Source organism: Leptonychotes weddellii, chromosome 5, assembly GCF_054177405.1.
Source record: "Leptonychotes weddellii isolate Sample4059 chromosome 5, ASM5417740v2, whole genome shotgun sequence".
NCBI classification, from domain to species: domain Eukaryota; kingdom Metazoa; phylum Chordata; class Mammalia; order Carnivora; family Phocidae; genus Leptonychotes; species Leptonychotes weddellii.
Window position 1 is genome coordinate 149,462,615 of NC_138373.1, and position 22,580 is coordinate 149,485,194.

The 22,580-nt window shown below is 50.8% G+C and overlaps 1 protein-coding gene across 1 annotated transcript; it reads right to left on the reverse strand.

Moving 5' to 3' along the window:
* Positions 1-591: 591 nt before the first annotated feature.
* TXN2 (thioredoxin 2) lies at positions 592-13,374 on the reverse strand. Its single transcript, XM_006746028.3, has 4 exons — positions 13,225-13,374; positions 12,188-12,441; positions 10,255-10,378; positions 592-1,437 (listed from the first exon to the last, which is right to left on the reverse strand). The coding sequence occupies exons 2-4, from the start codon at positions 12,439-12,441 to the stop codon at positions 1,324-1,326; spliced, it is 492 nt and encodes a 163-aa protein (XP_006746091.1). The 5' UTR covers positions 13,225-13,374; the 3' UTR covers positions 592-1,323.
* Between the last annotated feature and the right edge of the window lie 9,206 nt (positions 13,375-22,580).

Sequence of the window (22,580 nt, forward strand, 5' to 3'; positions counted from 1 at the left end):
TGCCAGGATACCCCTGCTGTCAAGCCCCCCATGGTTCGCAGGAAGCTGGCACCTCGGTCCCAAGAGGGAGACAGAAGGGGCAGGCTATTTTGGCTGGCAAGCCTGGTGGCCTGGCACCTTCCTCCATGGGCCACGGGGAGCTGGGAACAAGAAGGGACAGAGAGCCTGGGCCCGAGGCTGAGGAGTTCCCATGGCATGCACAGGAAAAGCGGCCCAGCTCCCCTAGGGCGCCAGGCTTTCCAGAGTGGCCATGTGCCGGTCAGCGGAGAAGAAAGGCCCAGAAGCACCAAAGGGATCAGGTGCAGGAGCCCAGGCTTCAGAGGCAACCATGTCTGGGTAAAAACCCTGGCCCTGCACTCCATGAGCCTCAGTGTCCTTATCTGCGTAACAGGGACAGTAGGCACCCTCTTGCCTCACTTGCGCGTGAAGGCGGTGCCAGGACAGCGGCCACCACCGACAACAGTGTTAGGAACAGGGGGTGCTGGCTGGTCAAGGGCAAGAGGGTGTTGGAGTCGCAGGAAGCAGGGACAGCCGCCCAGCCTGGGGAGGGGTCCCAAGTGCTTCCAGAGCCCAGACAGAACGGAAGCTGTCAACGGTGCAAACCCCAGCTTTATTGATCCGGTTTGTTCACAGTGAGGCTTCCCAAGGCAGGGGTCTGAGGACTCCCCCCTCGTCCTACCCCATGTGTGTGTTTCTGCCCTTGCGCCTGGGAAGAAGGAAGGGAGGTGGCTCTTTGGGGGGTGGTGGCTACAGGGTAATTTAGTGTGGAGCCCAGGGTCTGTTCTTCAGAGTAGGAGGTAGAAGGGACCACATAAAGTTCTTTATTACAGACCTACAAAAAATGAGAGAATTATAGATTACTCTCACTTGTTTGGGTTTCTTTTTTCCTTCTTCCTTTTTACAAAACAGAGGCAGGAAAGAAAAATGCAGGAGGCAGGCACCGGGGTGCGGATCAGAAGAACCAGGGAGATGTGGGCTGAGCGGTCCCTGCCGGCTGGCCTGGGGCTGGCCTGGGGCTCTCTCCAGCATCCCGGGAGGACGGACGAGCCCTAGTGGGAGCAGACAAAAGACAGTGGGGGGGCGGGGAGAGGCGGCTGTCCCCAGATCAGCAGCAGCACCATTCCTCTGGCACTCAGACGGGCTGGAAGCACGCAAGGCTCCCGTGTTTGGGGGCCCGGTCTCCAAAGCATGGGCCCACAGGGGCCGGACAGAAGGGAGGAGGCGGGAAGGGCCAACACGGAAGGGCTCGGAGTTCTATCGGGGGCCCTCCTGGAACCACAGGGGCCCAGGGGGGCAAGGGCAACCAGGCCTCTTCCCTGCTTGTCAGCCAATGAGCTTCTTCAGGAAGGCCTCCAGCTGGTCCTCGTCCTTGATGCCCACAAACTTGTCCACCACGTCCCCATTCTTGATGGCCAGCACGGTGGGCACAGCTGACACCTATGTGGAGGAGACAAAAGGAGACCAGGTCACCCGGAGGCGAGCTTTTCTCAACAGCCATTCCCCAGCCTTTGTGGAGAAGGCTGGTTGGTGGTGTACGCAGGGCAGCGACTGCCTGAGCGGCGGGCGGGGCCCCCTCCCTTGGTGCAGGGGTGCCGCAGGGCTTTTCCACTGTGGGCTCCCGGCAGTCCCCTTCCTCCCCCAACCGCAGGACTGACTCACTGGCCCAGTGGTTTGGCTGCAATGACAGGAGGGATGAAAATAGCCCACACAGCTGCAGGCCAGGGGCGGGGGCGGGGAGAAGCTCCCCGAGGGGCGGGCCGGCCCTGGGGGCGGGCTGGGGTCTGAGTCCTGGCTCTGCGGCCCACTAGCAGGCCACGCCACCTTCAGGGCCTCGGCGCCCTCTTCTGTAAAATGGGGGCGATAGCATCGACCTTGAAGGCTTAGGCCAGAGATGAAAGAGTCACAGATAAAGCTGGGTGGTTAGGAGGTCAGGCTCTGGAAGTGGCTGACCCGAAGTCGGGCCGCTCTGAGGAAGCCCCTTCATCACTCCGTCTCCTTGTTCCCATCTGCAGAATGGAGCCACTGAGCACACGGATACCAGGTCCCGGGGCTGCACGAGCTAAGGCGAGCGGTCTCGGCACGGCGCCCTGCACCTGGCAGGGCCCTCGAGGGTCAGACCTGGCCGAGCGCCTGGTATGCAGCGCTCAGCAAATGGTGGCCGCAGAGAGCGTGTCAGAAAGTGTACCACGGGCCCCGCGTGAGCCACGTTCGCTCGCTGCCTGCGTGGCCAGCAGGGTCCAGAAAGTCACCGACTCACACTGGACAGTGCGGGACGACGGGCTCAGCCATGTATGCGCTGATGTTTATTTATTAGGGGGGATGGAGGCAACATTCTTGGCCTGTGAAGCATTTTTTCAAGTCCCCCAGGGGGACCCATACAGATTCCATGGCGCGTCCATGAGGCCCACTGCTCACTCTGGCATCAAGCATCTGCTGCGGCCTGGGCCCTCTGCCTGACATTTGTAGACATTTTTTAGAAAACGGATAAACAGAACAAGATAAACATTCTTCTCTTACACATGTTAACTACAAAGTAACAACAGCAGTTTACACAAACATACCAAGTCTTCACGAATTGTTCTGAGACTCGTTCTGAGTGCCGTCCTGCCCATGAGTCATCCCGGGGAGCCAGACTGGGGAGTTCGGACGTTCACATGGTGCACAGGTCCGTTACAAGAGAACTGCAGGCCACACCGGCCCGCTCTCACGCCTCGGGGGGCTGCCACCACGCCCCCACTGACTTTACGTGGCAGGCCTTGCCCCCCCCCCGCCCCTAATGGGCTCTGGGTGGACAAACAGAGGGAAGAGGACATAGTCCCTGTTCGTATTAGTCCCATTAGGTTCCTTCAAGGACTGTCCAGGGGCTGATGAGGGTGGCAGAGGGAATGTGCGGGTGGACCCACGGGCAGTGGGCTGACCATGCGTGCGCTACTGTTTGTAGTCTTACCGCTGGCTCCTGCTCTTGTTCATGACTGTGGCCCGGGAGGTGGCATGAAGGGCAAAGTCCAGCATGCGGCTCGCCCTGCCTCCAGGCACAGGCCAGGGCCCAGAGACGCCTGCTCCGGACTGTGCCACCCGTGCAGGGTGCACCAGGGCGGGCACGGAGCTGTGTGTTTTATTTTTTCGAAGACTTTATTTTAATTTTTTAAAAAGATTTTTATTTATTTATTCATGAGAGACAGAGAAGGAAAGAGAGAGGCAGAGGCAGAGGGAGAAACAGGCTCTCCGCAGAGCAGGGAGCCTGACGCGGGACTCGATCCCAGGACCCCAGGATCACGACCCAAGCCAAAGGCAGACACCTAACCATCTGAGCCACCCAGGTGCCCTATTTTATTATTTTTTTTAAGTAATCTCTACACCCAACCTGGGGCTTGAACTCACAACCTGAGATTAAGAGTCACACACTCCGGGGGCACCTGGGTGGCTCAGTCGGCTGGGCGTCTGCCTTCAGCTCTGGTCATGATCCTGGAGTCCCAGGATGGAGCCCCGCATTGGGCTCCCGGCTCAGTGGGGAGCCTACATCTCCCTCTCCTCCCTGCTCGTGCTCTCTGTCCCTCTCTCTCTCAAATAAATAAATAAAATATTAAAAAAAAAAATCACACACTCGGAATGAGCCAGCCAGGTGCCCGTGGAGCTGTGTTCTTATGCGCCCCCTAGTGGCCTGTGAGGGCAGCAAGGGCACCTCGAATCCAGCCACTCAACTGAGGGACAAGGCTCAAGCATTAACTGGATCCCATCCTGTTCTGTTTCTTTAACTGCTATAAAACCTGTATGTCCTATGAGAAGTGGTCTAATGGCTTTTATGTGTCCTCCAAGTAGGACTACGCTCGCTGAGGTGGCTTGGAGTGGTGTCAGTCTTCAGAGACTCCAGACCAGGCCCGCCACGATCACATTTGTGCAAACTCACATGCGTGCATGCACACGCCCGGCCATGCTGCAGTCAGACGTAGAGCAGATACTCCAAGGTCTAGTCTTTACTGACCAAGGGCGTCCTTCGGAGGGTGAGTCTAAATCAGACAAGTGCACACAGCAACGGGCTTGCCAAGAGGCTGGTTTTCCCAGGACGTTGCTGTCGTACCTGGGGTGGGGCTGGACTTCCCTCCCCCGAGGGAGGAGGATGTGGCTTTGTGGATCCTGAGTCTGGCTCACAAATCAGGAGGGGCTGGTGCTGGTAAACACTGCCTTAAATGGAAGCGCACAGGTCCTTGGCACAGTCCTCTGGAATGTGATCTAAGTGGAAGAGGGGCCGCCGTGGGGCAGGAACGCGGCTTCGCCCTCCATTCTGGCAGCTCTGAGGGGACCAAGCGGCTGCAGCAAAGATGAGCAGCCGTGCTACCCCGTGCTGTTCCTCCTCCTGCTCTGCGACACCACCTGGAACCTTCCAGGCTGGGCCCAAGACACTGGGGACTCGTGTGTGTGTGTGTGTGTGTGGTCTGTTCCCACGGACCTGCAGTCCACTGGCCACATGGCCATGGAGCTCAGTGATCCTGCTGAGTCTCCCCCTGCCTCCCCCCCCGTCCCCTGTCTGTGAGGCCCCACCAAGGGACAGGCACCGTGCCAGTTGTCACATAGGCCGGCGACCTCCTTCTTGGCTAATTGCGGAGCTAATGCAAAGGAAAAGATCACCGTCAGCTAGGCCACTACATACCGGGGGGTTCCTCACGTGTCGGGGTGACACTAACCACTTGCGGATGCGACCTCATAAATTCGCACCGTAAGGTGGGGTCGCTTTACAGAGAAGAAGACCGAGGCCCGAGAGCTGAGTGACTACGTGGTAGAGCTGGGGTCTGACACGAGATCTGTCCGACTGCTGTCGTGACGTCTAACTGTGCCACACACTGGCCTCAGAGCTCCTGAGTCCCGGCAGGGCGAGGAAGCCCAGGTAGGGAAGCGCCGAAAGGCGGACTCCACGCTTCAAATGAGAAGCCTTTGGACCCAGGAAGATTCTTGGAAAAAACTATTATTATGATTATTACTTTTTTAAGATTTTATTTTTTTAAGTGATCTCTGCATCCAGTGTCGGGCTTGAGCTCACAAGCCCGAGATCAAGAGTTGCATGCGCCACTGACTGAGCCAGCCAGGTGCCCCAGGAAAAAAACTACTATTAAAAAAATCAAATCCGGGGGCGCCTGGGTGGCTCAGTCAGTTAAGTGTCTGACTCTTGATCTCCGCTCAGGTCTTGATCTGATCAGGGCTGTGGGTTCAAGCCCCACGCCAGGCTCTGAGCTGGGCATGAAGCCTACTCAAAAAATCAAATCCAACTATACGACATTCTGGAAAAGGCAAAACTATGGAGACAGTAAAAAGATCAGTGGTTGCCAGGGGCCCAAGGGGAGGAGGGAGGAGAAAGTGGAGCACAGGGGATTTTAAAGATGGTGAAACTCTTCTGTACAAAACTGTAATGATGGATGCATGTGACTGTACATTTGTCCAAACCCATGAGATGGACACCACCAGGTGTGAACCCTCACATGCCCCCTAGAAGGTCAGCATAGGCCTTTGGAACTTTTGCTCTTTCATGTTTGGTTCCAGACTGCTGGCAGTGGTCACTGAGAAGCTTGTAGCAAAGCAGAATCTCAGGCTCTTCCTAGACCTACGATTCATAACCTGCTTTTTTTTTTTTTTTAAAGATTTTATTTATTTGAGAGAGAGGATGAGATAGAGAGAGAGAGCATGAGAGTGGGGAGGGTCAGAGGGAGAAGCAGACTCCCTGCTGAGCAGGGAGCCCGATGCGGGACTCGATTCACAGGATCATGACCTGAGCCGAAGGCACTCACTTAACCAACTGAGCCACCCAGGCACCCCTCATAACCTGCTTTTAAGCAACATCCCAGATCATATGCATGTTTGTGAAGAACTGATTTAGAATACTTTCGAAGTAGGGGCTATGGTAATGATTAAAGTGCTATACTTTGCAACAATGAAATATTATTATTCAATGAACTATGAAGTTACATGAAACATTAAAAGGGAAAAAATTCAAATAAAAGCATAAACCAGTTACCCCAAATCGTGACGTGATTGTGTTGGGATGGTAAAACGACAGGTGACTTTTCACCCTCATTATTTCTTACCTGGCTGTTTTTCTAATACTTTTTAAAGGGCCTTCTCTATATGAGGAGAAAATAAAAGGATAACAGCTCCAAGTGTGAAGCCAGAAGAAGCCCCAGAGGAGAGCATAGAGGCTCAAGGGTCCACATCTGGATCTGCTCTTTGCCCCCAGTAGCTGGCAAGGTCTGAAGGATCAGGGAATGCCCAGCCATTCAGTGGGGACGAGGAGCTGGGAGACCAGGGAGCTTTTTTCCGGTCAAGCCAGGGCAATGCGCAAATGGGGGTGGGGACACCAAAACCCCAAGGCCCCCAGCCTTTCCATTCCTTCTCCTTTGGGAGACAGTGGAGTTCTAGGGTGGGCAGCTGACCTAAGCAGAGGTGTGGTGCAAGGGGAATTTGTGTGAGGAAGGAGACTCACCCTGAGGGTGCGTGCTGGGCGTGGGGGTGGGGCAGAGTTCAGGAAAGCTCGGGGAGAGGCACCAAATTCCCTGAATACAACTTAAAGCAGTTTCTCCCAGATGTTCATCCAACACTTGGAAAAGGAGGAAGCTGTCTCAGGAGGTACCATGGATCTCTCAGCTGCAACTTCTTCCTCAGGCTCTCTTCCAAAAGAACAGGTGTGAAGGAAGGAAGGAAAGGGCTGGCGGAGGGGGTGGTCAGGACAACCCCAGTTGGAGCTTCCTAAGCACTGCAGTGACATCTGCCCAGGGCTTGGCAAAACAAGAGCCATGTGATGTGGGCCCAAGCACCCTGAGGTCCTTCTGTGTGACCGACACACGATTTGGACAGCAGACAGAGGGAGGAGTGAGAAGCTCCTACAAGGGGACCCACCTCCAACACACACTTTCCAGGCCTGACCACAGGACCTCAGTGGCCAGCCCGATATCACCAGGCTCCCTGGAATGCAGGTGGGGATGGGTTATTCTTCTTGCCATCTGTACCAGCTAAGCACAATTCCTGGAGCAGGGCTGGCACTCAGGGTGTGTCTGCCGAGAAGTTCCACTGGCTGAGGCTGATTGCTGTGGTGGCAGGAGTTGGCCTAAGACACCTTATGCCTGCTGGTTACCCTAGGGATGTTCTAGCCACTCCAGCCCTAAGCTCATCCCCGCAGCTGCTGTGGGCTTTGGGGGAGGGATGGACAAGGAGGAGAAAGGCAGGGGCATCTAAATGGCCAGTTAAGTGCCCCCTTGACTGAAAGATCAGTGGGAGAGCTTTAAAAAAAACAGTGCCTCGGGGCACCTGGCTGGCTCAGTAGGGCATGTGACTCTTTTTTTTTTTTTTTTTAAAGATTTTATTTATTTATTTGACAGAGACACAGCGAGAGAGGGAACACAAGCAGGGGGAGTGGGAGAGGGAGAAGCAGGCTTCCCGCGGAGCAGGGAGCCCGATGTGGGGCTCGATCCCAGGACCCTGGGATCATGACCTGAGCTGAAGGCAGACGCTTAACGACTGAGCCACCCAGGCGCCCCAGGGCATGTGACTCTTGATCTTGGGGTTGTGAGTTCGAGCTCCACGTTGGGGGTATTGTTTACTTAACAAAACAAAACACAAAAACAGCAAGTCGTCCCTTCCCCACAAGCCCTTGTGAGCAGCCCCAAATCTCTTGCTCAGTGCCATGGACAGTCTTCCTTCAGTAACACCCCCTCCTCCACCCGCAGTGGTCATCAGTGACTTTACCTGCCCAGCATCTACTTCCTTTGCCTCTGTTTGGGGCAGATGTTCCCGTGGGTGATCACTCCCACCCGAGTGCAACAGGCGGCCAGCCTATCCTCACCCCTGCCCCCATGGGGACCAGCTGGAGGCGGCACCTTTACTTGAGCAGGTCTCATGAGCGCTGAGCCTGGACTTACAAACCCTGAAGGGAACAGGCCCCCTCTTTCAGTCACTGGCTACCCAGAAGGAAGGAGGGATGGAGGCTCACTCTGGCCAGATCGTCAAGAGAACCAGAAATCTGGGGACGCCTGGGTGGCTCAGTCGGTTAAGCGTCTGCCTTCGGCTCAGGTCATGATCCCAGGGTCCTGGGATCGAGTCCCACATCGGGCTCCTTGCTGAGCAAGAAGCCTGCTTCTCCCTCTGCCTGCCTCTGTCTCTCTCTCTCTCTGATAAATAAATAAAATCTTAGGGCGCCTGGGTGGCTCAGTTGGTTGAGCGACTGCCTTCGGCTCAGGTCATGATCCTGGAGTCCCGGGATCGAGTCCCGCATCGGGCTCCCTGCTCGGCGGGGAGTCTGCTTCTCCCTCTGACCCTCCTCCCTCTCATGCTCTCTGTCTCTCAAATAAGTAAATAAAATCTTTAAAAAATAAATAAATAAATAAAATAAAATCTTAAAAAAAAAAAAAAAAGAGAACCAGAAATCTGGATTTTCATGTGAAATCTCTGCTTTAGATACCAGCATCTGGTTCGGTATTTAAAAAAAAGAACCCAAAGGCCAGATCAAATATGTCGGGGAACCACAGGCCACCAGGCATGACCTCGGCTCGGTAATAATGGTATCCTCAGCATGGTTTCCTGACCCCTTCCCCTCTGGCCACAGCCAACGTCCCCCACAGCCTGTCTTCTCATTCCCTGCTCAGTTCTCCATGCTGGCCATCCAGCTGCAGTGCACCTCTCCCTTTTCTCCAGCTGTCCTGGTCTCCGAGGCTGGGAGGACGCCCCCACACCCCACGCATCTCCTGCTCCAGGCACACAGGCACTGCTATTCTGTGAGCAAACCAGGCTCACACTGACCACAGGGACTTTGCATTTGATGTCTGCTCTGCCTAGATTGCTCTTCCAAAGAGCTGCCTGGTTCATTTCCTTACTCCCTCTAGGTCTTTGCTCAGATGTCAGCTTCTCAGAGAGGCCTTTCCGAGTCCACCCTTTTATTTTTTATTTACTTACTTATTTGTTTTTAAAGGAAGCTCTACAACCAATGCAGGGCTTGAACTCACACGTCTGAGATCAAGAGTCGCACACACCACTGAGCCAGCCAGGTGCCCCCCCACCCTGCCCACCCTTTTAAAAATGAATCCCTCCCCAGCCCCATGCTTAGCCCTACCTCCTCTTCCTGATTTACTTTTTCCCACTCTACTTATTATCTAAAGCAGGATCAGTGAACTATGGCCCATGGGCCAAACCCAGTTTGCTGCCTATTTGTGTGGATAAAGTTTTACTGACATACAACTATGCCCATTTGTTTATATACTGTCTCTGGCTGCTTCCAGTGGCAGCTGAGTATTTGCAATAGAGACCAATGCCCTGTAAAGCCTCAAGTATGTTCCACCTGGTCCTCTAGAGAAAAAGTGTGCCGACCACCCATCAAATATACTAGAGGGATGGGCACCTGGATGGCTCAGTTAAGCATCTGCCTTCGGCTCAGGTCATGATCCCGGGGTCCTGGGATCGAGCCCCGCATCGGGCTCCCTGCTCCTCGGGAAGCCTGCTTCTCCCTCTGCCTGCCGCTTCCCCTGCTTGTGTTCCCTCTCTCTCTGACAAATAAATAAATGAAATCTTTAAAAAAAAACTACAAATAAACTGGAATGTAGGCTCCACGAAGGCAGGGATTTTGTCTACTTTGTCCACTGCCTTATCAACAACCAAGAAACAGCACCTGGCATTTAAGAGACTCTGAACACACACACCAAAGGAACACATTAGACTCCCTCCTGTCTCAGTGTGTGCCGTGCACGTGGCCCTTCTCCATGCATTCTCCATGGCCCCACTCAGAGGTCCTCCTAGTGGGAAGCATTCCCTCCTCCACCCTTCCACCCCCCTCCCCAACAATCAGTCCTTCCTTTGTGCACCTCTGCTCTTAGCATTTCTCACCATATGGTGAAATGATCTGTCTACCTGTTGTTCTCTTGCTAGACTAAGAGTGCTGGACACAAGGAGTTTGTCTTTCTTGTGCCAGAGTCACGAATGCCTGGCACATGCCAGGGCTCCCATGTGACTGCTGATTGAATATGTGCACGGATGAATATATGAACAAAGGAATGCATCCATGTCCCAAGACTCAGAGAATAAGCTGGTGTTTTAGATCATACGTTCCACTTCCTAAAGGTGGTGAAGAGACAAGTGGCTCAGAGGCTCGACAGAGTCACAACTGCAAAGTGCCCTGAACTCCTGAGCACGCTAGAAAAAACCGAGACACCCTTATTGGCTACTGGTGGTCCCCAAGCACCCCCCACACCAGCCGCACTGGGGCAGTCCCCTGCCAACTCATACCTCATATTCCAGGGCGAGGTCTGTGTGGTCATCAATATCCACCTTGGCCATCACCACTTTTCCATGCTGCTTGGCCACCACCTTCTCTAACCTTGGCCCCAGGATCTTGCACGGGCCACACCACCTCAGAAGGGGAGAGAGGAAGCATCCAGTCACAAGAGTGCTTAGCCATCGATCTTCTGTCTCCCCAGAATCCTCTCTTGAGCCACATCTTTCTGAGGGGCCTTTTGCCCTTCTCAGCTCTGTGTACAGTGATTGAATATTAACCTATAATGTTGACATGCCAAACAGTAAAGCCAGCACTCTGCAGTGGGGGGATTTTCAGAGGTCACAGGCTCCTAAAACACAGTCCTCATCAGAAGACTCTTATAAAGGTTATTTCAGCACACGTAAGAGAAATACACCATCATACAAAAAAATGTGAGATCTTAAGTTAGAAGGTTTGGGTTCAAACAGAGATTCCTCACCAACCAGCTGACTATTCTGGAGCCTGTTTCCTCTTTTCGAGTAAGAGAGATTATGCCTCTCACAGCAGTGATGAGAAATCCACTAAGGCAATGGGGCTCAACGTGCTCGCTAAAATGCAGTTATTTCACACACCTCATGGACCCAGAACCACGGGGAGGAGAAGCCAATGCTAGGGAGCGTCTCCAACATGCTTGTCACATGCCAGGACCTTCTCTGCTTTTACTGCCCAGAGCCCTCAAACCCACAACCCCACAAAGGAAAACACCTTCTTAAGAAACTAAGGACCATACAAGTTAAGGAACTTGTGGCAAGGTCCCAGAGCTTGACAGGCACCCTGGGACTGCAACCCAAGGTTGTGCTCCAAATGTGTTCTTTGAGCCCTGGGTTATTCTGTGATCTCCCAGGCCCGGGGTCAACTGCTCACACTGCACTCATCACAGGTGCTCCCCTCTGGGTGGTGAGCTCTGTGACAACAGGCTGTCATCTCCAGGGTACTAAGCAAATTCATGTCTTACTTTCTGGTCAGAGAAGAAAATGAGGCATCATCCCATTTATCATTCATTTTGGAAGTCCTTGCTTTACAAGGAAGGGAGAAAGCTCTGCTGGCCATGAACCCCTGGCCGACGACCCTTATTTTAAGTCTCGGCCTTTAAAACCCTTTCCGTTCAGAGATGTCAATTAATGAACTCAAAACACCTAAAAACCCACTTTGCAAGACCTGATCTCCAACTGTCAGTGAAGGGGAAGCGCAAGGACATCAGACGGCATGCGCAAGGCAACGTGGTGAGTCCGAGAGAAAGAACGGGAAAGAAAGCAAAACAATCTGTCAGAGATTTGCCCAGAAGGCCTTCCAACTTCTAACCCAGGCTACACAAGGATGCCTCAATCTGAGGGTTTAGTCCAAGTTCTTTTGTAGCCAGGTGGCTAGTCAGGACCCAAAGTCTGGAAATGAGGAAGGCCAAGCTAACAATCAGAAGGCTATCAGCGTTTAAATACCCCTACAACAAACTTCTACAGCCTTGAAAAGAAAACCCTGCCCGTCCCCTGCGTGCTTGGGTACCACTGTGGTGGCACTGATAACTTTTTGCCAGCCCTTCCCCGTTTTGGTTGTTAAAACTCAACTTATCTGCAGGGCCAGGAATTGGTATACACCCAAAGCCAGATGATGTGATTGTCCTATTTTTCCTGCTTTGGTCCAAGCTGAAGGGGACTCTGAGCCATTTGGGCAGTGAGATACAGAACGTGAGTGTTTCTCAGCGCCAGTGACAGTGAGCTCTGAAGACTGTTCACTAGTCTGTGTCCTATCAGACTACACTCAATCTTTGAGTGCGAGGGTTGGGTCTTATCGGTCTTTGGAATGAGACTATGTTTGAGAAGCATCAAACGTGGGACTGAGACCCAGCAGGTACTCAATAAATTCCTGAACAAGCAACACCCCAGTCTTCTGCTGACCCCCAGGACTCACTGTGCATGGAAATCCACAACCACTGGTGTTTCACTGTTGACAACTCGGTCTTGAAAGTCAGGTCCATCCTGGATGTTAAAGGTCGTTGTGCACACTCTGGTGGTGTATATTGACCGGGCTTGGTTGGGTATTACTGTCAGGTCACCAGGACTGCACTGCGGGGCCCTGTGGGTGAGGGGTGCCCACCATCCCTGAGGGGGCTTCCTGGAGATGATGGAGGACAGGAACCTCCTCAGGAGAAGTCGCTGAGCCATCTGTGAGGGGAAAAAGGCAGGAAGAGTTCAGGAAGTCAATACACTAGGAAAAGAAAAGTATCTGGGCAGTACTGTGGGGCTCAAGATTCAGGGCCTGAAAAATAATGCCAGGAAATGATACATAAGATTCTAGAGTAGAGGTTAAGTGAAGAATGAGAATCAAAAAGCAGAAGGAATGGCAAACCAGGACAGGAAAACTGGGCTGACAACCAAAAAGAAGTCAGGATGTGGGCGGAATTACAACAGAAGGGAGGGAGGAACCTATATTTACGGAGCACCTGCTAAGGGCCAAGTCCATCCCCATCCCCAAGTGGCCTATACACATTACAGTTCTCCCAGATCACCCTGGAGGAAGTTTCTACAGTATTGCTCACATCACAGATGAGGAGTCCGAGGCTCAGGTAAATTGTGACATGCCCAAAGTAACCTAACTATTGAATGAGAGTCAACATTGGAACCCAAGGCCGTCTGCAAATTCTTTATTACTCATTTAATAGGCGTTTTAATGGGAAATTAAGGGAAAAGGGGGTTATCAAAGGATCAGGAAAGAGGAATCGCAACAATTCAAGGGGAACTAAGAGGCTCAGGAACAGGAGTGTGTAGGGGGTTCTAAAAAAGAAAGGACGTGTCTGAGGAGGGACTGGGGAATCGGACGCCACTGGGGATCCCGGCTCAACGAAGAACAGGTCCCCCCGCCCGCTCGGCCGCCGGACAGCGCAGGAACAGGCCCGGAGCGTGTCTCCGCCACGACACCACCTCGAGCCACCCCCACGAGCCTCCTACCTCCCTGCAGCGCGAGCGGAGGGATGCACAGCCCGGCCCTCCCCTCCAGTCAAGGGCACTCCTGCCGTCACTTCCTCAGGGGAGGGCCCTCCGAGCATCACTTCCGGGGACAGACAACCTGGAGCTTTTCCCTCCGCCCCTTGGATTTTCCACCAATGGGGATGGCGGGAGGCGGCACAGCGGAAGGGGTGGAGCTTCAGTTAGGGACAGGAAGAGAGGGGCTCTTGGGGCGGAGGGGGGGAGGAGGAGAGAACGGAAGTGGGGTGGGTTCTCGAGAAGGACCGCGAGAGGGGGCGGGCCCTCGGGGGAGGGACCGGAAGGGGGCGGGCTCTCGGGGAAGGACCGGAAGAAGGTGTGGCCCTCGGGGAAGGGGCCGGAAGTGGAGGGCGGGCCCTAGAGTAGGGTCCGGAAGAAGAGGAGGAGGAAGGAGGTGGGAGACGGGGGAGGTTCTCATGGGAGAAAAGGGCGGGAGGGAGGCGTGGTTCCGGGTCTTGCAAACTCCTGCATCGCCTACCTCTTTGCCTCAGTGTCTTCCAAAAACTGGAGGTGCTGAAGATTCCTTCCCTCTATTTTACAAAGGAGGAAGCGAAGTTCCTCGAAGGCGGAGTGCTGGTTGGGGGCAAAAGACCCTGACTGGGCGTAAAGAGGACGCTCTGTGGCCCTTGTCTGTCACACACAACTGTACGACCTCGTGGTTATAGGGCAAGTCACCCTGGCCCGGGGGCTTCTGTTTCCCAGTACCCGACATGAAAGGCTGGGCTTGTCTCAAGCCTGTCTTTTCGGAGTCGCTAGGGAACTGGGCCTGGACAAGATGCCAGGTGGTGGTACTCGGAGGGTCTGCCCTTGAGGCCCCTGGTGAAGTGTTGTGACCTGTGGACTTGCTTGGGCCTCGGTTTTCCTTCTGCACCCACCGTCATTGTCATGGGCAGCGGGGGGTATAAGCATCCTCTGTGTGTCCCAGGCTGGAGTCACAGCCAGATCTGTCTTCCCTGCTCCCCAACCGTACATTACCACCACTCGTGGCCTCATGGCTCTAGGAATATATCACTGCCTTTTTCCTGCTCCTTGCCTTTGCTCAATTTGAAATGCTTTTTTTCTCTCTCCCCTTGGGGGTACACCTGCTCATCACTTCTTATAATGACTTTTTTTTTTAAGATTTTGTTTATTTATTTATTTGGACAGAGAGATGGAGAGAGCACAAATAGGCAGAGCAGCAGGCAGAGGGAGAGGAAGAAGCAGGCTCCCTGCTGAGGGATCATGACCTGAGCCGAAGGCAGATGCTTAATGACTGAGCCACCCAGGCACCCCGTCATCACTTCTTCTTTGAGCAGCATTAATTGCTTCCTTCTCTGTAGTGCTTGGCTCATAACTCTTGCATAACACATTGTAAGGTATCTGTACCACATGCTTCCTGAGAGTAGGAATTTGTAGCTTTTATTTGACTCTATATGCTCAGCAATCTGATACAGTGCCTGGCTTACAGAGGATGTTCATAGGTGCTTATCAAACAGTACCTTTGGATATCTCAGGGAACAGTTTGCAGAAAGGTTATGTGACTTGTCCAAGGTTACAAGGAAGGTAAATTGGCAGAGCCCCATCTCACGCCTTCATTTCAATCTACCTTCCAGCCAGTGGGAATCCCTTACAGTTCCAGAATTTGCTTAAATGTCTCTCCTCTCCCTGAATTTTGCAGTTGCTACTCTTTATGACTGGAAGGCGTTTCCCTCTACTCTCCATGGGAGAAAATGCTACCAGATGCCAGACTAGGCATCATCTTTGGAGACCCTTCTCTGAGTCTCCTCGAGTGGGAGAGATGCCCTTCTCTGAGCTTCCACAGCCCCTGTGCATCTGTCAATCAACCACCACGCTCAACACTCTGTTGTTACTGTCTGTTTCTTTTTCTTTGTTTCCACTGCATTTATTTGTAAAAAAATGTTAAAAAGAAAAAACTTTGGGGCACCTGGCTGGTTCAGTTGGAGGAGCATGTGATTCTTGATCTCGGGGTTGTGAGTTCAAGCCCAATGTTGGGTGTAGAGATTACTTAAAAATGAAAAATCTAGGGGCACCTGGGTGGTTCAGTCAGTTAAGCGTCTGACTTTGGCTTAGGTCATGATCTTGGGGCCCTGCGATCAAGCCCTGTTTCGGGCTCCCCACTCGGTGGGGAATCTGCTTGTCCCTCTGCCCTTTCCCCTGCTCATTCTCTCTCTCAAATAAATAAATAAATAAAATCTTTAAAAAAGTGAAAAATCTAAAAAACAAACAAACATAATTCACTCTCCATTTTCCAGCAGCTCTCATCCTTCCCTCTTGCCCACACAACTCCTGACCCATTTCCTCAGGGCCAGTTCATGACCGAACGTGTTCACTGCCGTTTTCACAGAAAGCAACCAGTGTCCAGGATGGAGGGGAAGACGACGGGAAGAGGGCCACAATCCTGTTCAGGTTCCTTCCAAAGGTAGGCCGGGTTGGGATTCCCAGAATTCGGACGAAAGGGCTGGTGGCTTCACAATGACGCAGTCTAACTAAAGTGGGCGGGAGAGGGGGGAGGGTAGCCTGTCAGAGGCATCACAAGCCCACAGTTCATGGGCTTGTGTCATGAGAAACGGATGCCAGGAGAAGGATGGGGAGGCCAGGGTGGCAGTCTTGCGGGAAGTTTCACAATGCTCCCATGCTGGGACGTGTGGAAAGTCTAGAGGGCACCAAGAGCCTCACTCATTTTGGCGGAAAAACTTCCTCTGGTGTGGGAAAGGCATAAAGATGCCCCGGACACTGAGAAGGGCTATGAGGAAGGCACAATTTCACAAAGCGCAGTGGCCACAGACCGGAGCCATGGGGCTCATGCTTCTGACACAGAAACTACAAAATACTCTCTGCTTCTTTCTTCCTCGCTCCTCATTATACTCTCAGCTCCCGCAGGGTCCATCTGTCTCTCCACTGCTTACCTCAGGGCCTAGGGCACCATAGTAGGTGCTCAGTGATGATTTGTTCCATGAACAGAGCATGGGAGCACAAATCACATCTTCTAATCCTGAATCTCATTTTCTTTTTTTTTTTTTAAAGATTTTATTTATTTATTTGATAGAGAGAGAATGAGAGACAGAGAGCACCAGAGGGAAGAGGGCAGAGGGAGAAGCAGACCCCCTGCCGAGCAGGGAGCCCGATGCGGGACTCGATCCTGGGACTCCAGGACTTAACTGACTGAACCACCCAGGTGCCCCTAGATTTTTCATTTTTAAGTAATCTCTACACCCTGAGCTGAAGGCAGTCGCTTAACCAACTGAGCCACCCAGGAGCCCCTGAATCTCATTTTTGCCACCATATTACATGGCTCCGTGAGACCCTTCCCAAATCGTTGCCTTGGTATTTTTGTGTGTAGTTTTTTTTTTCCCACTTTGTCTTGGCCATATTTGTTCTCTGTGCAGTTGGCGGGCTCACTCCCTCGCTCCCCTGGTGTGCACAGTCACAGCTGTGCAGGGACCTTCCTCCGGGATGGGGGAGGGAATCTTTGGAATAGGCCGACATCCCCCCTGGTCATCAGCTGTGTCAGCCTTCCACTTAGTAGGTTGTCCATCACAGGCAGGAGACTAGGGGAGAGCATGGGCAGGCATGGCCCTCTCCACCCTGTCTGACCTCTTGCTTTTGCCTCCGCCCCTGCCTGGGACTGGAGCCAGTGGTGGTAATCCACAGCGGGAGCCCCAGTACCTCTGGCTCCCCTGATGTCTGCATCCCTTGGTGCAGCTATTTCACTAATACAGATGCCATCTGGTAGGGGTGCTGCCCCCTTGTCCGTGTTTATTTCCGTTTTCCTGTATCTCCCGCACTTTCTCTTCCAGTCACCTCTTAATCCTGTTCGTCATGTCCACTCGCTGCACTTTCTGGTGGGCCAGTTTCCCTGCGTAGTTCACATTTTGAATTCCAAAGGGGGACCGGTCCTGTTTATCCTTATCCCATAGTTACATCACCTCTTGGCCTCAGGCTTCTCATCTGAGAAATGGGAAGAATGATGCCTTCCTCACAGGGGGCTGTGAGGCTGCAGGAAGGACTGAGAACAGGGCCTAGCCCATTGTCAGTGCCTGATGACTGATGAAATCGCTCTCTCTCTGCAGGGAGAGAGCCTATGACGAGGCTGAACTCACAGTAGGCCACAAAGGGGCTCCTCAGCTCCATGCTGATGCGTCTGCCCAGCCATAGCCGACCTGGCGTGGGTCCGTCTCAGGTACCAGGCAGGCTCAGGGCACAGGTATGAGAGGAAGGGAAGGGGGCCAAGGCTATAGCAGCCTGAGCCAGGGGTAAAGCTTCTACTGCTGTCTCTTGCCAAGATTTAATGCAGTGGTTTTTAGACTGAGGGATGTGAGCCATTGGTGGGTTTGTGAAATCAATATAGTGGGCTATGATCAGCTTTAAGACAAACAAATAGAATTGAAAATGTTGGAGTACATTGTATGTTACAAGTATTATTTTGTGGAACAGTTGGTGGTGTTACGTCTATATCTGTGTGTCCTGGGTTTTGATGTAGGTGTTTCTTTCTTTTTTTTTTTTTAAGATTTTATTTATTTGACAGAGAGAGAGACAGCGAGAGCAGGAACATAAGCAGGCGGAGTGGGAGAGGGAGAAGCAGGCTCCCCACTGAGCAGAGAGCCTGATGCAGGGCTCGATCCCAGGACCCTGGGATCATGACCTGAGCCGAAGGCAGACACTTAACGACTGAGCCACCCAGGCGCCCCTAGAATGTGTTTCTTGCTGTGGGTCATGGTCAGAGGGTTTGGAAGCTGTTGATATACTGAAGAGTTACCAAACACCCGACACTGTGCTAAGCACCCTGCATGTATCAACTCATTTAATCCTACAACCCTGTGAGTCCCTATCTTGCAGATGGGGAAAATGAAGCACACAGAGGTTAAGTAGCTTGTCCAGGATCACCCAAATAGTAGGAGGTAGAAGCTTAAAGGTATTCTACTGCCCCTAGCAAGGGGCTGATTTGACTCTAGACTGCTGCTCCTCCTCCTCCCTGCCAATCCCGAGGGACCAGCCAGCCAGTCTAGGCCATTGGACGGCAACTGTGGGGCTCAAACCCAGGGCAGGGTGGGCAGCGGCGGGCAGCGGTGGTTCTCGGCCGCTGTGGTTCTCAGCCGCGGTCGTTAGCAACGGTGTCCACCTGGTGGCAGTGTGGCTCTGACGGTCTCCTCAGTGGGCCGGGCAAGCTGGGCGCAGCCGCGGGGAGCCAGCTCCCTCAGGTCCACCAGACAGGGACGGGTGTGGGAGACAGGTGCATCTCAGTGACCACGTGTCGGAGGATTTCATAGCTGGAGGGAGGCACTTTAGCAAAAAACACTGCAGAGAGAGGTAGTGGGCCACATGTAAGCTCATAGTGTTTCTGGGAGGTGTTTTTCCTAGAGTATCTGCTTTCAGTTTCCATCTTGATGGTAATTGCTGGGTTGGTCTTTTATTTTTTTATGTTTTTAATGTTTTTTTTAAAAAACACTTTTGCAGAACAATTAGAACTGTAATGTACGTTTTGCATTTCAAGAAGCTGGTTTCATGTTCCATGGTGATTCATGTTCTGTCGTGTTTCCAGCAATCACACAATGTCCCCTCACCCCTTCCTGAACATGAAGAGTGCACGCTGGAGCAGCCCCGTAACCCTTAACTCCCAGACCGGCCACTGCGCCTTCCTGGGATGGCAGGTCTGGAGTGCAGGTTGGGTGTATGCTGTCGCCTTCACATGCCCACCCCTCTGCCCCCGGCGGACACGTGCAGGCTGGGGCACCAGGGCTCATTCCAGATCCTGCCTGCTGTTGGGGTGAGGCTCCCCACGTGTTCCTGCCCAGGCAGGTCTGGTGGCTCAGAGTCTGCTGGTGTGGGTTTAACAGCTCAACTCTACTGTGCCTTTAATATTATCTGTAAATAAGGGTTAACATGTACAAAGCTCTTTGAAAAGGTTTCCTTTACAACGTTGGGTCTTATTATAGACTTCCTGGAGGTGCCAGTCACAGACCCGAGCTGGGAAGGCAGGCCTGGGTGTGCGGGTGTTAGATCTTGGAGCCCAGGTTGGTGAACACGTGAGCTTTGGAGTCACATGGACCTGGATATGGATCTTGGCTCTGTCACTTACACACAGTGTGATGTAACCCATATAAGGCTTGATTTCCTCATCTGTAAAATGGGGCCAGCAGTATGTACCTTAGATACTGTTTATGGATGGAAATCAAGTCATAGAGAGGTCATGTGACTTACCAAAGGCACACAGGTAGAAGTGAGGCCAGGCTCACATCCAGAACTTCTGACTGCATGTCCTCAATTCTTCCGCTGACTGCAAGGATGTGGTGGGGCTAGGTCTGAGGATAAGTATATTTGTCTTTAGTTTGTGAAAGTGTCACTGACAAGAATTATAATGAGGTCCCATGAATAACCATGACTTTTGCTTCCTGAGCCTTTGCTTTTTTTTTAAGATTTTATTCATTTATTTATTTTTTGGGGGGGGAGGAACAGAGGGAGAGGGACAAGCCGACTTCACGCTGAGCATGGAGCCTGACATGGGGCCTGATCCCGCTACCCTGAGATCATGAACTGAACCAAAACCAAGAGTCGGTCGCCTAACCGACTGAGCCACCCAGGCCCCCCCGAGCATTTACTTTATGTGTAAAATTGGACTAATAATAATACTCACCAATGTCTTAGGGTTATTGTGAAGGATTAAACAGGATAATGCAAGTAAAGGGCTCATAATAAGTACTCTTAGATTTCAATCTTGAAATTTATGGAGGCTTGCTTTATGGCCCAGCCTATGGTCTGTCTTTGTGAATGTACCATGTGTACCTGAAAAGACTATCTATTCTATAGTTGCTGAGCGGTGTGTTCTATAAATGTCAATTAGGTCAAGGTGGCTGATAGAGTGTTGGTTAGCTTCTCCATGTCTTTACTGATTATTCTTCTAGCTGTTCTATTAATTGTCGAGAGCAGGATGTTAAAATCAGGTATGATTGTGAATTTATCTATTTCTCCCTTTTTTTTTTTTTAAAGATTTCATTTATTTATTTATAGAACAGAGAGAGACACAGCGAGAGAGGGAACACAAGCAGGGGGAGCGGGAGAGGGAGAAGCAGGCTTCCCGCGGAGCAGGGAGCCCGATGCGGGGCTCGATCCCAGGACCCTGGGATCATGACCCGAGCCGAAGGCAGACGCCTAACGCCTGAGCCACCCAGGCGCCCCTATCTATTTCTCCCTTTAAATCTGTCCATTTTTTCTTCATTTTTAAAAAAGATTTTATTTATTTATTCATGAGAGACACACAGAGAGAGAGGCAGAGGGAGAAGCAGGCTCCCCAAGGAGCAGGGAGCCTGATGTGGGGCTTGATTCCAGGACCCCGGGACCATAACCTGAGCCGAAGGCAGATGCCTAATCATCTGAGCCACCCAGGCGCCCCTATTTTTTCTTCATTTATTTGGAAGCTTTGTTATTAGGTTCCTACAGATTTATGATTGTTGTGTCTTTCTGATGTAGTGACTCTTTCACTATTATGGAATGTCTCTCCTTAACTCCAGCAATGCCCTTCATCTTGGAGTTTACTTTATCTGCTATTTAAAGAACTACTCCAACATTTTTATGATTACTGTTTGTCTAATGTATGTTTTTCGATCCTTTTATTGTCAGCCTATCTGGGACTTTATGTATAAGTGCATCTCTTATAGCGGGATATAGTTGGGTCCTACTTTTTTTTTTTTCCAAGTAGGCTCCACACCCAACGTGGAGCTTGAACTCACAACTCTGGGATCAAGAGTCGCATGCTGTACCGACTGAGCCAGCCAGGTGCCCATGGGTCTCGCTTTTTTATACATTTTTACAATCTTGCCTTTTACTAGGAGTATTTAGTTCGTTTACAATGAAAATAATTATTGACATGTTTGGATTTAGATCTACTATGTTACTGTTTGTTTCCGGTTTGTTCCATATGTCTTTTGTTCTTCTGGTCTTTCTTTCCAGATTTCTTTTGGGTTTACTGAATATATATGTTTTAGAATTCAATTTTAATTTATCTATTGATAAATCTATTTGCATTTTTTTTAGTTGCTACTCTATGGATTGCAGTGCAAATCCTTAGCTTCCCACAATTGATTTAAAATTAATATTAATATTGTGCCCATAAAATAATGTAAGAATCTTGCAACTGGATAGGTCCATTTACCATCTCTTCTCATCTTCTATGCTATGTTGTTATATACACTATATCTCTAGGCTAAGAATCCTATAATAGAATGTTGATATTTTTGCCTTAAACTGTTATATATATATGAAATTAAGAGGAAAATACAGTCTTTAATATTTACTCTTTTTTTTTTAGATGTAATTTTAAGTAATCTCTACGCCCAGCATGAGCTTGAACTCACAACCCCGAGATCAAGAGTCCCATGCTCCACTGACTGAGCCAGTCAGCCACCCCTAATATTTACTCATATAATTGTCCTTTCCAGTGCTCTTCAATTCTTGAAGAGATCCAGGGTTTCATCTGATATAGTTTCCTTTCAACCCAAAGAACTTACTTTAGCATTTCTTATAGTTCAGGACTGCTGCAAATTGGTTCTCTTCATTTTAGTTTATCTAAAAATGTCTTTATTTGCCTTAATTCTTGGAGAATATTTTCATTGGCCATGGAATTCTGGTTGATGTATTTTCTTCTTTTCCTGTTAGCATTTAAAAAATGCCCTTTCACTGTCTTTTGGCTTCCATACTTTCCAATGAGATGTCACCAGTTATTCATTCCATGTGTATAATGTGTTGTTTTTCTTTAGTTGCTTTTAAGATCTTTTGTTTATCTTTGGTTTTCAGCATTTATGTGATGTGCTGGAGTGTGGTTCTCTTTGTGTTTATCTTGCTTGGGTTCACTGAGATTCCAGAATCTAAATTTATGCATTTCACCAAATTTGGGTAAATTCAAACATTATGTATTTAAAAAATTGTTTTTATTCCGTTTTCTCTTTTCTCTCCTTCTGAAACTCCAATTATACATATATTAGAGCTTTTTATATTGTCCTGTAATTACTTAGACTCTTGATTTTCCAATTCTTTTACTCTGTGTTCTTCAGATTGGATTATTTTTTTTTCTTTTTAAAAATATTTATTTATCTAAGTAAGTTCTACACCCAATGTGGGGCTTGAACTCATGACCCCAAGATGAAGAGTCACATGCTTTTCTGATTGAGCCAGCTAGGTGCCCCTAGATTGGATTATTTCTATTGATCTATCTTTACCATTGATAATTTCTTTTGTAATCTCCAATATGCTGTTAAAACTGTTAAGTGAACTTTTGATTTCAGGTATTGTATTTTTTCAGTTCTAGAATTTCCTTTTTTTTTTTTTTT

Bases quoted from the DNA above. Each gene is read 5' to 3' on its own strand.
- TXN2 (XM_006746028.3), bottom strand. From the start codon at position 12,441: ATGGCTCAGCGACTTCTCCTGAGGAGGTTCCTGTCCTCCATCATCTCC. The intron at 10,379-12,187 runs GTGAGTCCTGGG...TCCCCTTCTGAG, and splicing joins GTTGTGGATTTCCATGCACA to GTGGTGTGGCCCGTGCAAGA. The intron at 1,438-10,254 runs GTATGAGTTGGC...TCCTCCACATAG, and splicing joins ACCTCGCCCTGGAATATGAG to GTGTCAGCTGTGCCCACCGT.